This window comes from Phyllostomus hastatus, unplaced genomic scaffold (genome assembly GCF_019186645.2).
Source record: "Phyllostomus hastatus isolate PE091 unplaced genomic scaffold, TTU_PhHast_1.1 phas_contig_196, whole genome shotgun sequence".
Classification (NCBI taxonomy): Eukaryota; Metazoa; Chordata; class Mammalia; order Chiroptera; family Phyllostomidae; genus Phyllostomus; species Phyllostomus hastatus.
The window spans coordinates 23,801,044-23,817,559 of NW_025333709.1; the positions used below are offsets into that span (position 1 = coordinate 23,801,044).

Genomic DNA, 16,516 nt, shown 5'->3' on the forward strand with positions numbered 1-16,516 from the left:
ATAGCACCACGGAGAAATCTGGCAATGGTTGGTAGCCCGAGGTGAGCTTGTTTTTCCCACTTGTCCCCTCTCTGCCTTCCCTTTAGCATAGAGAAGATTAATTAGATATTTTATGATGCAATGAAGTGTTTCTTCCTTATTATGCCACCTTGTGATGCAGAAGAAGCATTCTTTAGGATTAGTTATTCATCCAAGAATGTTTATATACAACTAAATTCATAGATGGTTATAGACTACTTTATTTTCCAGTCCTCAGTGCTGAAAAGATTGCATGGTGGCTATGGGGTCTTATAAATTCCAGGATGACCTTGAAAACTCCGTCTCAGTCTAAAATGTCCTGGCTGGGAGGACACCTGAACTGGGAGGACTAGACAGTCACAAGACTGACCTGGAATTTAGATTCCACTGGATTTCAGATCTGGTGATTACCTTAAAGTGAGTCTAAGCCTCAGGTAAAAATTTGTTGCCATCACACCAACTAATGGATGCTCCAGTCTAAGTTCTTAACAATACTCGGAACAGAAAGAGCATGCATTGATTGACGTGACCGTCTGCCAGCACAGTAATCACACCTTTAAAGATTATTCATAATTTTGGCAACAACACTGCCAGGTGTCTATTATTATCCCCATTTTACATAATGCTACTTCATGCACCATGTCACTCCCCTGCGCAAAATCCGTTAGCGACTCCTTTGGCAACTCTGGGCCACACTGGAGGAAGAGCTCTCTGGGGCCACACACTAAATACACAAACACTAACAAAAACTGGTGAGCCAAAAAAAAAAGGCTTTAAGTAAATTTACAATTTTGTATTAGGCTGCATTCACAGCCATCCTGGGCTGCACGTGGCCCGTAGATTAGACACCCCTGCCCCAAAACTTTTGGAATAAAGTCCCAATTTTTCATCAAGACCTTCAAGACGCAAATCCAGCCTCCATTCCAGGCTCCGTCCTGGCCACTCCCCCACCCCCATCACTAATGCCCAGCCCTTCCACCCCATGCTCCACTATAATGCACCACTAGCAGTGTCTCTGTTTTACCTTACTGTTCCCCTCCACTCAGCCTTCACTGATGCTGTATTCAGCTAGAATGCTTCTCTTACTCCCTGCTTTGCTGATATAATGTCCCTCATGGCTCAGTTTAAGCAGCCGCCACCTGTAAGTTATTCTTGATCTTTTAGGGTTAGTGCTACCCCTGAGGGTTCACACAATAGCACCCGTACCATATGGCACTTTTCTGTCCCCCCAACAAGACTGGGAGGTCTTCTAAAGAAGAAGCTATTTTTCACTTGTCTTTATATTTCCAGCACCTTGCACAGAATATTAGATACATGCTAGGAATAAATGTTTGTTGAGTGGTTTAGGATTTCTATCTTAAACCTGTAATCAAAGATCCCATTTTGAACTTGAGAGTTCAAAATTCATATTTCATTTCATTTTATTTCATTATCACTAACTCCTGAGTTGCCTCTATTAATCCAGTGGTGCATTCGTGTGGACTCCTTAGGTTACAAGTGACAGAAGCCAAATTCAAGTTGGTGTGAGCAAAAATGAGCAATTTTCTGGCTCAGTATCCAGATCTGGGGAATGAACGGACCCAGTGACCAGGATACTCACAGGAGCCCCTCATCTCAGTTTTTCATGTACATTTTTCCTTATAGGTTGACATCGTTCTTCTTTGTAGAGGAAGAAGTTGTTTTTCTCCCAAGTTGTTTTTAAAGTTTCACACTGTTTGCCCTAGGCTCTCATCCCTCAGATCAAGGTTTCAGAGCAAAGCTCCAAGGTTTCACATTAGGAAAGGCAGTCTTTGTACCTGTTTTTTAGATCAATAAATATGCGTAAAAATTTAAATGTGTAGATTTCTCCCCCACTGAAAATGGGATATTAGAGAGCCTCTGAGTAATCATGCATAGAGGTTGGGAAAGATGAGTTTGTTCACAAGGTGGGGTAGCTCATTCATTTGTTACTCCACTGAAGTACCTCCAGCTGCGGTGATAGTCTTGGTCATCTCATGGCTCTAAATGATTGTGTTTCATAGACATATATTGTTTACATAGTATCAGGATTTCTCAGCCTCCATTGTATGGACATTTTGAGCCAGGTAACTCTTTGTTGCAGTGGGCTGTTTTGTGCTTTGTAGGATATTTAGTGGACTCTACCCACTAGATTCCAGGAGTACTCTTGTCGCCAGGGTTGGGACAACCAAAAATGTCTCCAGACATTGCCAAATGTCCCCTGTGGGGAGTGCAAAAGTGCCTTCCTTTCCTTCCCTTGAAACCCACTGACTAAGCAGTTAAAGCCATGGAGCATAAAGAGCATGGACTTTAAAATGTAACCAGTATAAGAGACATTAAAAATTGCTAATTTACAAAATTCCCTCGAGATTGTCACTAGGTCTATAAGTTGCACACAAACTCAAAATTAATTTGTAGTATTATCAGAATGCTTTTGGGGGAGAAACAATGCTTGAAGAACCATTAAATGAGAAAATAATGTTGATGATTGTATCTAGTTTGACTTTTCACATACTGGAAATAAAGGCTGTCCCTGTTGGCTTTGCATTACTTGTAAAATACTTGAAAGAGCTAACCCAAACCATGTCTCTTACATACGTAGTTTATTTATGAGCAAAACACCAAACTTACTCTTTGAAAGCTTGTAATTTTTTAAAAAGCAAAATTTAAGAATTCAAGCAAAATGTTATAGAAATGATTTTTATCCATTTTTGATGCCATAACACTGTTTCACTAGTTTAGTTTTTTGTGTATCACTCTATGTTGGCTTTTTTTGCTGGCTTTTTTGTTTGTTTGCATAGCCAAGTACCACATGTACTATTATTTATTAAAACATTTTTGTAAGCCTTGGCTGGTGTGGCTCAGTGGACTGAGTGTGGGCCTGCAAACCAAAGGGTGGCTGGTTCAATTCCCAGCCAGGGCACATGCCTGGGTTGTGGGCTAGGTCCCCATTAGGGGGTATGCAAGAGGCAACCACACACTGATGTTTCTCTCCCTCTCTTTCTCCCTCCCTTCCCCTCTCTAAAAACAAATAAATCAAATCTTAAAAAAAAAATCTATAAAATGTTTGTTTTGAAAGGAAACTTTGTATCTTACTATGCATAAGAGACCAGTAATTTCTAATACCCTTAAAATAAATATGTAATATTTAAAATTAAAATGTTTTATTCTTATTAAACCTAATGTCAAAAAGAGGTAGATATACCAGGCTTGGAAAACACACAGAATGGGCAAATTTTACCCTACATTTTAGTATACATTTTGTCCTAAAACCAAACACAGGGTGTCATTTAAATGTGTCATAAAATGCTTTTTTTGGATGTAATTAAAATAGCTTAAATAATGCGACAGTGTTTATTACATGGGAACATGCCAATATTTATGTTTGCATATTATGAGTATTTTAAATATTCATACTTTAATTTCTGGATATTTATAGAAGCTTTACATTCTTTAATAATAAAACAGACTACATAAATAAATAGGTGAACACCTTTTTGTGTACTACACACAGATGATGAAATAATTTTTTAAATTCCTCAGGGGTTCAAGAGATTGTTTCACACTGTGAAAGAGGCTTTCAGGACAAGAAACGTTGGGAAACACTGATCTAGGTCAAGGCCTCACCAATTTGTTCCCGAGTCTGGGATGTTTATTTCTTCCCTATTTTCCCACCATTTTTTGGCATCCTTCCCTCAGAGAAGCTCACACAAGGCTGGGTATGTGTTAGATACTCAATAAATAACTCAGTTAATTATTTCCCAACTAAAGATCTACTTATCCCAGAAAAAAATTTAAAATTGCAATTGAATAGAAGTCGATTTCAGACACATGGACTTCAGCCCATACCCTGACATTAACATATAGTCTCTTGAGAACATCCAAATCAATCACATATGCCCGCTTCTGTGAAAAATTTTACATGAAGAGTCCGTCTTGAAACAAGCTGCAGAATGTTGACTACTCTTACCTCTGCGTGATGTGTTCATGAGCGTTTACCGTATTACTCTTTCAATGTTTGTGTATTAGGACAATTTCCACAACTAAAAAGAAAAAATAAAATAGTAAAGAAAATATTTTTTTATTTTAAAATAAAACAATCACCTCTATACAAAACACTTCTTAAAGGCTGTGTCAAAATTCTTAACCAAAATTTAGCATGAAAACTGCAAAACCAGCTGTGAAAAAGCCACCATTCACATGATTAATGGCTGCGCCTTCCCTGCCAGCATGCTGCTGCAACTGCTTTCTTGAACAAGAAGACTGCACGTTTCAGAGGCACATTTAAGTAGATTGAAGGTCATTTTTAAACCTCTTCTGCCCAACGCCCCTCCAAGATCTTGAAGACTATAATATTTTGAAATGTAAATACTAGAACAATTCTTTTTTAGCTTTTCTTGGTTAGATAGAAATAAAGTCTTCAAATATCATCTGAAATTACTTGCTTCCTCCTAAAATAAAGGGATTTTTTAAAAACTCCCTTGTGGAAGTTGAGTTGTAAGACAATAGCATATCAAAATTAATTTTTGCTAAATCTTGTACTTAAAAAGCTAGCCCAATCTTTTCTGTCAATGAAGAACAGAAAAAAGAAGGTTGGAAAAAATCGTGTTGTTTGCCACCTTCCACCACTTTCCTGTCCCACCCCACACCCCCAAAAAGAACACAGAAATGGGGAGGAGAAAGGACTGAGATTGGTCTTAATTCTTAAAGTGGAGGATTAAGACAATCATTACAGATAATTTTTGCCATTCTATACTACTGTTTTTAATAATTATTATCATAGAAAGAATATTTTATTGCATACCTACGGTAGTATCAGAAACTGTCTTAGGTGCTTTTCATATATTATCTCATTAAATGCTCACATTAACCCTACCAGGTAAGTATTCTTATAACCATTTTACAGTTTATGAAACTGAAGCCTAGAGAAATTTGCCTGATGTTACGTAGCTGCATAAGTGTTTACACTTTCACAGCTACGTAACACTTTGGCTCCATAAGTGTCAGAGCCAAAATTCAAATCTTACCCATCTCCACCCAAGCCAGCAAGGTTCAACGGCACGAGCCAGCTACCCAGCTTCAATGAAAGGGAACCACTTACAGCTTGAAACCCAGGGCAGCCACTGGCATTGATATTGACTCAACAGGTATTTGGCTTCACTTTGCCTATTTAAAGACCAAAATATTCTATCTACATGTTTTATTCGTCCACAAAAGTCTATGAACAGTTTATCCCTGACTCATACATTAACTATGAGGCTTTTCTTTTGCCCCATGATTTTAATTTTTATTTGCTCAAAACTTTAGTTTTCCATTAAAGTGATGTTAAATCACCTATGTGTGTTCCTAGCAATACCATCTATTTAAGTAAACGTTAACACAATTATTCATTTAATAAGCTAATGCATAGTATGTATATGATAATCCCAATTCATCTCCAATAGGACCTAAGCCACCTCTAACAAAATATAGAAAATAATGATCAAACAAGTTAAAACTAGCATTCTTATAGATGTTTCTAACCAAATTTGAATAAAAGATAAAAACTACTTGCAGATAAGAACTGCCAAAGACAGTTTCTACAACCAGAATACCATTGTTAGATATAAGAGTCATGTAAAAAACCTATTTGTGGATGACAATTGGTATCTAAAACCTTCAAGAGAGCAATATTTACTTTTTCTAATCATTAAGGAGAAAAAGTTATACTTCAGTGAATGATTAACAAGAGTTTAAATAAATGTAATTATAAATGCTCAGAGAATAACATTGTGATCATGTTTAAACAGCTTGATTTGATATGAACACTCTCATACGTGGAAAATCAGGCCCAACTGGAGATCAGAAAATATTGTTAAGTAATGGAAAGAGTACTAGATATGAGGAACCTATGAAATGAGGGAAACTTTGCATTAGTTTATAGTATAAAATAAGATATTTAACTGAATGTAAAAAGGCTTACTGAGAAAACTCAACATTAGAATATTGTCTTTGTTAAAAGAAGAGTATAATTAAAACTACTGAACATTAACAACAATTCTGTTGCTAAGAATAGATCAAAACCACTTAACTTACTAACCAATAGTGAGCGCATCATAGAAGTAATTACATTGGTGCTTGGGTAATCCAGTAGTGCTTCCTAAAAATGTTCTCGGGGGCCTTTGAGGCTGGTGGAAACCAGGATCTTTTAGTGTCTGGGGGAATCCATTGGTTGGTTCTTCATGGCATCATATCTTGACCAGAGCTTATGTGCCTGAGTCTTAAATAAAGGACTGGAGTTTACTATTATCAGTTCCTCTTTCGTGTTAATCACATATGCATTGTATGTCTCCTCCTTTACCTTTAAACGTCAACATATTGTTACAAAAGAGACAAACATTCTTTAATATATAATGGAATCCAGAATAACAACTGTTTTTAAGTTTCTGGTTTTTTCTTTTGAGATTTTTGGAGAAACTGAAGCAATGAAAACAGAGAGCAATTAAATTCACTGATAGAAACTGTTTCAACCAATTCTCTTGACATTTTTTAAAGACAGATGTTAACTTTTTAAAAAAGATTTTATTTATTTATTTTTAGAGAGAAGGGAAGGGAGGGAGAAAGAGAGAGAGAGAAACATCAATGTGTGGTTGCCTCTCATGTGGCTCCCACTGGGGACCTGGCCTGAAACCCAGGCATGTGCCCTGACTGGGAATCAAACCTATAACCCTTTGGTTCGCAGCCCCCGCTCAATCCACTGAGCTTCGCCAGCCAGGGCTCTCTTGACATTTTTAAACTACAAAAATAATGCATTTAAAACAATAATGCATTTTTACCACAAGACATTCAAATAATCCATAGACATAAAGTTAAAAATGAAGTCTCTTTAATCCTTTCTGCCTAACCCCATTCCCCAGAAGCAACAAATGTTGGCAGCTTGTTCAATGCCCAAATATTTTTCTATGCATGTATAAACACATATATCCAGACCATTTTTTTCTACAAAATTTGAATCATACTGTAACATTCCATTTTGGTTATCATTTCTGATGAACTGAAACATAAAAGTACTTTTATTCTGCTTATTTCTGTACTTCTCTCTCCTACCACAGGTTATTGGTCACATGGCAGGAGCTATTTTGTTCATCTTCTCTCTCAGCGTCTACCGTAGTGGCTTGTATTTGTTAAATAAGTGTCTGTAGGCTTTAATTTAAGGAAATAATCAATGTCAATGAATGAAGAGTAAAGAAAAGGATAAAATAACAGCTGTGGGTTGAGGGAACTTAAAGAAAAGTGATTTCTCTCACCTGGGTTTTGAGAATGTGTGTGATTCCCGAAAGGGAGAGAAATTAAACAGCACAGAAGGTGATGCTGATGAATTCTCCATGTGGCTGGTCCTGGGGTGACACTCCAGGCCTCTTCTTCCCTTAGCGTGCTCCCAGCGGCACCCAAACACTGACCAGCGGATTTCTGCCCCCACCGGCCCTTGTTCTGGGGCTGTGGCCGTTACACACCCCGTGTGTTTTCACTGCCTGTTCAATCACCATCGGGTCTAAGATGTAAACGTGTGTTTCAAAAGCACATAATTTAATTTTCATGATGACATGACAGTGAACTAGAAGGCTGAAGTACTTCGTTCTAATTCTAGCTTTGTCACTCACTAACTGGGACTTTGGGCAAGCCATTTACTTCTTGTAAGGTGGCCACCCAAGAGGCCACTTCTTGGGTGTTGGCTACTCTGTTTATAATGGAAAAAAATATTAATTAGATCAAATGGCCTCTAAATCCATCCTCTACCTCTGACTAACAGGCACAACACTGAACTTGGAGAAATTCAGCCTGGGCTTGACTTAGCTCCTGAAACTACACAAGTTACTCTCCACCCCTTGGTTTCCTCTCCTTTAACAAGGGAATGATAATAGAGCCTGCCTCAAGAAATTTAAATGTGCATTAGGTGAGACAGTACCCGGAAACACTCGGAACAGTGCCGGACGCATTTGGTACTAATACATGTTCATTCTCGTCACTGTTTCTGTGATTGATTTTCTATGGCTTTGTGATTTCATCACTGCTCTGCTATGTTTGACCAAGGAAGTCACTCATCCTCAAGGATCATTAATAACGATGCTGTGTTAGGCATTATGCAAACACAGCATCCCTGCCCTCTCTGTCTAACATTGACACTGGTGTGAAGATCACTGTCCTTAGTCAAGAAAGTCAAGTGTAGAAGCAGCGCATCAGGAATTCACGTAGCCTCTGACACTGGTGAGGGCGGTGTCCCTTGCCCATACTGGGGCAGAGGGTTGACATAAGTGGTACATGCTGTGCTAGGCACTTGGGCAATGGCATGGTTTTCTGAACACTCCAAGTCTGCTGGCAAGTCTTCCGGGATCCTTCTAGGTGATCCTGAATTCCAGGCATATATAGATATTTTCCTCTCAGCATGCAGAATGGAATATTGTGCCTTCACTGTAGGACTGTTTAGTTCTTTTAATAACCAAGTTCAGCAGAAAGAAAATATAATTTTAAAACAGTGTGCTGTGGTTCATGCCCAGTGGCCTTTCCCCTAACAGCTTTGAAATTTAGAATTGGGACATACAGAAAGAAGGAGGGTATAGTAGAGTGATCAGGGAGGCCTGGGTTCAAATCCTAGCTCCGCCACTATCCAGCCTGTGGAAACTTCAGTTTCTTCTCTAAAATGAGAATAATAAAATCTGCCTTACAGAGGCTGTATTATGCAAAATATGTCTCAGGTGACCAGCATACTCCTAGCTGGCTCCTAGTGGGCATTCACTCCCAGGTACTGCATGCCAGGCTCTTCCCTGGGCTCTGTATGCGCAGCTGGGGACACAACGGATGCAGTCCCCGCTCTCAAGAAGCTCACAGGCCAGGTGTGGAGGCGCGTGGCGGTGGCCTGAGACTCAGACAGTCTGGAGGCCCTCTGTAAAAAACATGTATAAAACACATATTATAAACGCAAAAGGTGGTATAAAAGTGAACTTTTATTTTGAATGAGGAAAATCTTACAACAAATTACTGTAGTCTTAGAGATTCAGATTCTTTTTTTCCTGAGATCCCTTTAGGACATTTATGAGGAATACTTACCTAGCAATGCTTCCACTCACAGCCTGACTCCCAACCCAGGTAGAACATCTCACAAGAACCCAGGTAAGTCAGGGCCCCTGAAGCTTCAGCATCCTTGGGTTCATGGCAAATCTGCCTTTCTTGAAGACCCCAAAATGGGGCCTTATTTTGGTCATTGTAAGAATTATATTATTTGAGATTTCCAGAGTGGCTTTTATACTGACTGTCTTTAACTCTTCGTTCCTAAATCCTGAGGAAAGACTTCAAGTTACAAACCCAGGTTATTTTAGCTGTAATTATACTCTGACATATGGTCCTTTTGCATGAAAAAAATTACTAACAGGATTACTCGTGTTAACTTGATAATAACGGAAAGCTTAAAATATCACCCGTCCTCTGCAAAACTGGCAGGCAAATGTTATCTCTGGGCACAGAACCTGAACTTCAGTAAAGCTCCAATTTGCTAATATTGATTTCTTCTAAACTCCCTCCTAATATCTGGGGAAACCCACAGATGCTTCGTTTAATTATGAACTTCATTCTAGACCTTTTTCCCTTTGTGTTGCCAGGTTTAGATTTTGGCTCAGGCATTAATTTAATTTAGTAATATTATCATGGAAATTAGAATTCTATAACTTAATACTTTGTTAAATAGCTTTAACAACACCCAAGTTTGTAGTTTTCATGAAGTTAGTTCAGCCACAATGTGAGTAAAATGACACACATATTTGAAAATTTAACTTTTGGCAAATGATTGGAGGTTCCTTAAACATAGACAAATACAACACGCGAGGTTTGCTGACAACCCATGCCCTCCACAGCACTCCCACCCACCAGGGCCCTGCCATGTCTTCCTGACCTCTAACCCCTTCTTCATCTTTGTTTCCAAAGTTGTGCCAGCTATCTTATTTGCTTCCTATCACCCATAGAACTTATCTGAGCCTGGATTGCCAGGGGCATCAAAGAGAACAGCTACCTTAGACTAGCAGCTGCCTCTCAATGACATGAGGCCCTGAGAGCTGACTCAGAAAAGAAAAAGCTGCTGACTTCCCCTTTCAGCTACTGAATTTAAAGAACAAAGGTTGAAGCTCCCTTAAATCAATCATTCCAAAGGTAGGTGGCCTTGTACAGATAGAGGGTAACCTTGGAAAATCGCAGAATGACTGTTGTGCAAGGTTGCAGGGCCAGGTCGCTCTCCCCTACCGACCCTGTTTTTGTTTTTTCACCAGACCTCCTTTATGAGCATCAGACCAGGGGACACGTATATATCTGTTCATCCAGATTTATGTCGAACACACTATCTCTGAGCAATACTTTTTACCCTGTTACTTGGCAAACAGGATCTAGTTATAAGTATATGCACTGCACAAAGAACCTCCCCCACATTCTCTACGGGAATGGAGAGGCTGTCTTCAGCCCAGAGCAAAGATAACCCTAGATACCTTGATAGCCTGTGCAAACAGCAGCGAAGGTTAAAGAGACACAGTGGAACATGAAGGTCACCTTGGGGCACGACAACACATTATGTACATACATATATCCAGAAAACTTGCTTGAAAAGGTACTGCAAAGGTACATATCTGTTGTCTTCTAAGCTGTCCTATTTCTCATTAAAATGCTAAAGCAACCAAGATTTTATCACTACTTAGACCATCTTTCATATACTCAGCAAAATACACAATAGAACATCTACTTTAAAGAAACTCCTTCCCCAACTTCTTTTTCCTATCAGGACTGGCTCGTTTCTGTTAGGACTGAGTTTAATACATTGATGCCAGTTCCATCTCACTGTCCCTTCAGTGTCTGGTGGCATTGTGTTTGCAAGGCAGTGAGTTTCTGGCTCAGGATCTCATCTGTGTTCAGAGCTTTACAGTTGACACATCAGAAGTGCACAACAGCCCTGAAGACACGCGCTGATGGCTGAAGCGACTGATTAGAATAAAGCAAAGCATTCTAGTAATGCATGACTGCTGTTGTTTCAAATAAGAAGAAAAAAAATGCAGTTCTCAAGACTATACTTTGTGGTTCCTGGCCCAGAAAAGTGCAGAAAGAGCAGCTGAGACCACTGAAGGTGGCATCTGTCCCCAGCTCCCCTGCGATTCCTTCTAGAAACTCGGGGTGGAGGGAGGGGAAGAGGCCACAGCCTGAGGCCTCCTGCTTTCACAGAAGAGCATTCTGAAAGATCCTTGAGAACATTTAGGTGCCAAATGGCTTCAGAACGTTCCAATGAAAACCAAGTAAGACCAGATAGGCAGATGTACTACCTCAAGACATCTACTTCAGAAAATCTTTCAGGGAATAATTTCAATGAGCTCTTCCTGCATAAAGCAATGAGGAACCAGTCTGGGAATCTTTACCCCTTACATGAGGAGAAAAAAGTCATTTTCTTGACCTAACAGAGTTTATAAAACATATTTGGTGTCCACAGGGAGTACTAGGTTTGAACCCTTGTGCATATTTGATTGTTCTTGATCTATAGAAAGGCACTTTCAGAGAATTCAACCCATTATAAAAAAAAATCTCTCATGAGCAAAAGCAAAGCTAAGGGACAAAACTGCAAGCAGACTTTGTGGGTTAAAAGTAAGGGTGTGCACACTTGTTTTAGAAATAGCCAAATAGAGGAGAAACTAGGAGAGCTGGAAAGAGGCAAGCAAGTCAAGTGCTGAGGGAAAGAGATGAACTCAGACAAAAGATGACTTTATGACTGGCCAGGACAGAGGACTGGACGTGGGCATTTAACTGGCCCAGAGTCCTTAATTGGAGTCCTTACCGTTTGTTCCTCATTCCAATAGTGCTCACAGCTCTTTACAGAAGCATGATGTTTTGCTTTAAATATGTTTTCATTTAATGCCTTATTTTATACCATTTTATATATTTCTTTTTCACACATTTCAGTCTTACTTTCCTATTGGTTCCTGAGGGCAAGTTCCTATTCCATTTATTGCAGCCTCTCAGGGCAGACAAGACAAGCATTGAGTAAGCACTCGTACCTACTAAACAGACTGGAAACTGAGCATGAGGCTCTGTTATAAGAACTCAGATGGAAATGTAAACTCTGGGAGGTCTAATAATAATAACACCCACCTGTAGGCAGTAGCTCCTAGGTGCGCTATTCTGTGCTACATATTTAATATATGCATTAGCTGTATGACTAAAAACAACTTTACAAAGGGGTATTTTTTTTTTTTTTGCTTCATTGTACAACTGAGGATCCTAACAGATTTCAGAAAAGTTAAGTGACTTACCTAAGGCCGCACATTAAATGCCTGAACCTCAGGCCCAAGTGTGCCGACCTCAAGGCCCACACTTTCCCCCGGTTTTCTGCCTTGGGCCATCCTGCCACACTTTTATAATAACAGCAACAATAGTTGAGGCTTCTATAGAGGTTACTCTGTGCCAGCACTGTTCTGAGGCCCTTTCCCTACATTAATTCATTCAATCCTCACAACAAGCCTCGGAGGTGGGCTCTATTATTATTCATTTACAGAACTTAGAGCCTGCATGATCCTGGACTTCTAAGTTACAGCCAAAAGGGGATTCTGTAGAACAATGAGAGATCACTGCTGTGTCTTTTTATCTAAAGGAAGAAATCCCATAATCCACATCATATCTGGCCTGCACCCAGCCCCAAGAAGGCCCCGGAAAGGCAGTCAGGGAGAAGGGAAGTAAGATGGAGTTTGGACTACAGCTCTCTGCATGCCTTTCGGACATCCTACAGGAGGGGCTTGAGGGGAAGTGGACAGAGAAACAAGTTTGAGGTCATCGGGGTTTCCGGGCAGCTTTTCCCTGCATCACCCTATGCTGCCTTCATTCATTTGTCGATGAAAAGACCTTCTACCAGCCAAGTCAGAGCCCTTGTAAGGACCAAAAAGGTTAATAATATTTTCCTCTCCTTAGGCTCATTCGAAAGTCTGGCATAACTACAACATAAATTTCCGCCCACGTCAGAAAGGTTGGTTATCGATCACATTGGGATCCCATTGGGTTGAACCCAACCGACCGGAAAGCACGGAGGACATACTCAAGTGCCAGCAGTCCGTGGTCTCTGTGCTCGGGTGGTTTGCCAACCCCATCCACGGGGACGGCGACTATCCGGAGCTGATGAGAAAGCAGTTGCTCTCCGCTCTGCCCCTTTTCTCCGAAGCAGAGAAGAAAGAGGTGAGGGGCACAGCTGACTTCTTTGCCTTTTCCTTTGGGCCCAACAATTTCAAGCCCCAGAACACCATGCCGAAAATGGGACAAAATGTGTCACTCAATTTAAGAGAAGTGCTGAACTGGATTAAGCTGGAATACGGCAACCCCCGAGTCTTGATCACTGAGAATGGCTGGTTCACGAACAGTCATGTGAAAACAGAGGATACCACGGCCATCTACATGATGAAGAATTCCCTCAACCACGTTCTTCAAGGTTGGTTGTCCGTTCGCTCAATTTTTAAAAAGCTTTTTGAATATTTATGCTATAGGATATTTAAAGTCACCTTTGTTTTTTTTCATCTTTATTGTATTGTTTTCCATTACCAGTTAGCCCCCTTAGACCCCCCTCCCCCCACCACACTGTTGTCCATGTCCATGAGTCCTTTTTCTTTTTTAGTTCAATCCCCTCACCCCCTAACCTCCCCCGACCCACTAGCTCTCATCTATCCTGCTCTCCATCTATGATTCTGTTCCCATTTTCCTTGTTAGTTCAGTTTGTTCATTAGATTCCACATATGAGTGAAATCACATGATATTTGTCTTTCTCTGACTGGCTTATTTCACTTAGCGTAATGCCCTCCAGGTCCATCCACACTGTTGCAAAGGGTAAAATTTTCTTCTTTTTTTTACAGCCAAGTAGTATTCCATTGTGTAAATGTCCCATAGTTGTTTTATCTACTCTCTACTGATGGACACTTGGGCTGCTTCCATATATTGGTGATTGTAAATAACACTGCAGTGAACGTAGGGGTGCTTATTGTGTTTTATCAAATTAGTGTTTTGGGTTCCTTCAGATACATTCCCAGCAGTGGGATCACTGGGTCAAATGGCAGATCCATTTTTAGTTTTCTGAGGTATCTCTATTAAAGTCACCTTTGAATATATAATTACTATTCTTGTTGCTGGCCTTTTGTCCAATGGTGACAGAATTTTTTAAGGTTACTCTCATGTCCATTTTTAATGAAAGCTTGAGAACAAAATAATTTTAGACTGTAGATGCATCCTTAATTGGCAACAAGATGCTGCTTCATTCTTTCAAAAAGGACATACGGCAAAGAAAGATATGTCCGAAGTTTTTATAACAGAAGTGCTTTAGTCTGAAATGCTGACAGCTCTCTTGAAATTGCTCCTTTCACTCTACCACATGTCTAACTGATGAAAAGTTCTGATGACAGAGAATGAGCCCTGGATGTCAAAGCTGAGTCATTTCTGTGGACCCTGGATATTTCTTGGACCCTTACTTATCCCCTCATTCCTTTTCCATTACTCAAGTGGTGACATCTACAGGTGGCTGATTGAAGTAATGGAGATCAGCTCAAATTATGATGGTTCTGTCTTGCAGAGTTGGGCTGCATTTCATGCAAATATAAAGGAATTCTCGGTGGATCCTTCTAAAACTCTGTAGCTCTCTTTAAGAGCCACAAACCTGGGGGAAAATCCCAGGTTCTACTGAAGAGGGCCTTCAGGAAGGGTCTCCAGGGAGCACACGACCCTGCTGCCTGACCTGCGGGAAGGGGCAGCGTGCAGCCGAGCCACACCCAGGCACGGGCGCACGCACGCGGGGACCTCCAGAACGGGGGGGGCCTCGGCCAGTGCCACATACTTGGGTGGAAGGGAATCATTTCCCAGGCGTTAACTTCCTACCTCTCTCAGCACCCTACAACACCAACGGAAATCTCGTGGCCAAGATTGCCTACCTTTAAGAAAAGGGTGTCAGTGATAAACCCCCCAAAATGCAGAAGCGAGGCATTTCTATGAGAGAAATGGAAGCTTTTAGTAAAAAAAAAAAAAAAAAAAAAGGTTCCTGGCTGATTTGGGGTATCTGTTGATTTTACTGCTGCTGCAGATTTTCATATCTCATTTTGACCCAATTCCTGAAAGTTATTGAATCCGAGTGTTAAAGTCAGAAAGGCCCTGAGAGATCATATTTTCCAGACTTTTCTGTTGACAAATGAGGAAACTGAAGTCAAGAAACTTGCCCAACAGTCCCCTCCCACCTCCTGCCCCTAGGCCCAGTGAGTTCTGTACGACTTTCTCCTCCTTGTATTTACACTCACTTATTTCATTCTGCAAGCAGATCTTTCAGTCCCTGAAGGATAGTTTCCTAGAAGACAGCTCGTCCACAGATGGGAACCCACCCAAACTTGGGATGAGGAACTCCTGGTCGTGAGCAGACACTTGTCCTGAAGAGTTCCAGGAACTACCGTGCCCTCTGAAACAGATTGGCACACAAAGTCTCAGGAATATTTTCAGTTTAAGCCTTTCACTGTGTCATCCACTTGTTGGGGGAGGGCCATTCTGGATGAAAATAACTGCCACTTTTCAAAGAGAAACATGAATTTTCTACTTGATGTAATGGGCCTATAAATTAGGCAAAAGGTTGGTTTCACAACATGCTGTCCCCCGGCATGTTGTTAGCGAAGTCAGAAACATGACCCAGTGTGTTCAGGCCTCCCAACATCTCTGCTTTTTTTTTTTTTTCTCTCTCTCTCTCTCTGTGCAGCAATAAGGTTTGATAAAATACAAGTGTTTGGTTACACGGCCTGGTCTCTCCTGGATGGCTTTGAATGGCAGGATGGTTACTCCACACGCCGAGGATTATTTTATGTGGATTTTAACAGTAAACAAAAAGAAAGGAAGCCCAAGTCCTCCGCACATTACTACAAGCAGATCATACAAGAAAATGGCTTTACTCTGAAAGAGTCCACACCAGACATGCAGGGCCAGTTCCCCTGCGACTTCTCCTGGGGTGTCACTGAGTCTGTCCTCAAGGTAAGTGGCTGCTTACAAATGAGCTATAAAGTGGGACACATAGTATACAATATTGGATTTCGTTGACTCAGTGACAGCTAAGAGATGGCTGTCAGACAACATCAAATACCATGGTTCCTGGGAGGCGATGAAGGGAAAGTGGGGAAAGTGGAAGGAAGGGGAAGAGAAGAATTAATGTTTCCTGAGAGCCCTCCACTCGACACAACTCGTGACGGGGAACTTCGTGACAGAGAACTTCGTGACGGAGAACTTCGTGAGGGAGTTGAAGAGATGGCCCCCAAGAACCACACAGTCTAGAGAGAACTTAGTTATTTTTGAGAGAGGTATTTGTTAGTAGTGTCAAAATTACAGGGAAAAATTTTTAACAGATTTTTGTTTCACCAACAGCAAATTACTAGAGCTCCTTTATTTAAGTGACTCCTGTTATTGGATAGATTCGACTAATTTGCCTTATGAGGTTTCTGTATCTGAG

At 40.6% G+C, this 16,516-nt stretch overlaps 1 protein-coding gene across 1 annotated transcript in view; it reads left to right on the forward strand.

The window, feature by feature from the left end:
• Positions 1–16,516, forward strand: part of KLB (klotho beta) — a 36,828-nt gene that overhangs the window by 3,139 nt on the left and 17,173 nt on the right. The window contains exons 2-3 of the mRNA XM_045834131.1: positions 12,976–13,486; positions 15,776–16,044. Of these exons, the coding sequence (XP_045690087.1) occupies positions 12,976–13,486; positions 15,776–16,044 (780 nt within the window). The remainder of the gene's footprint in view (positions 1–12,975; positions 13,487–15,775; positions 16,045–16,516) is intronic.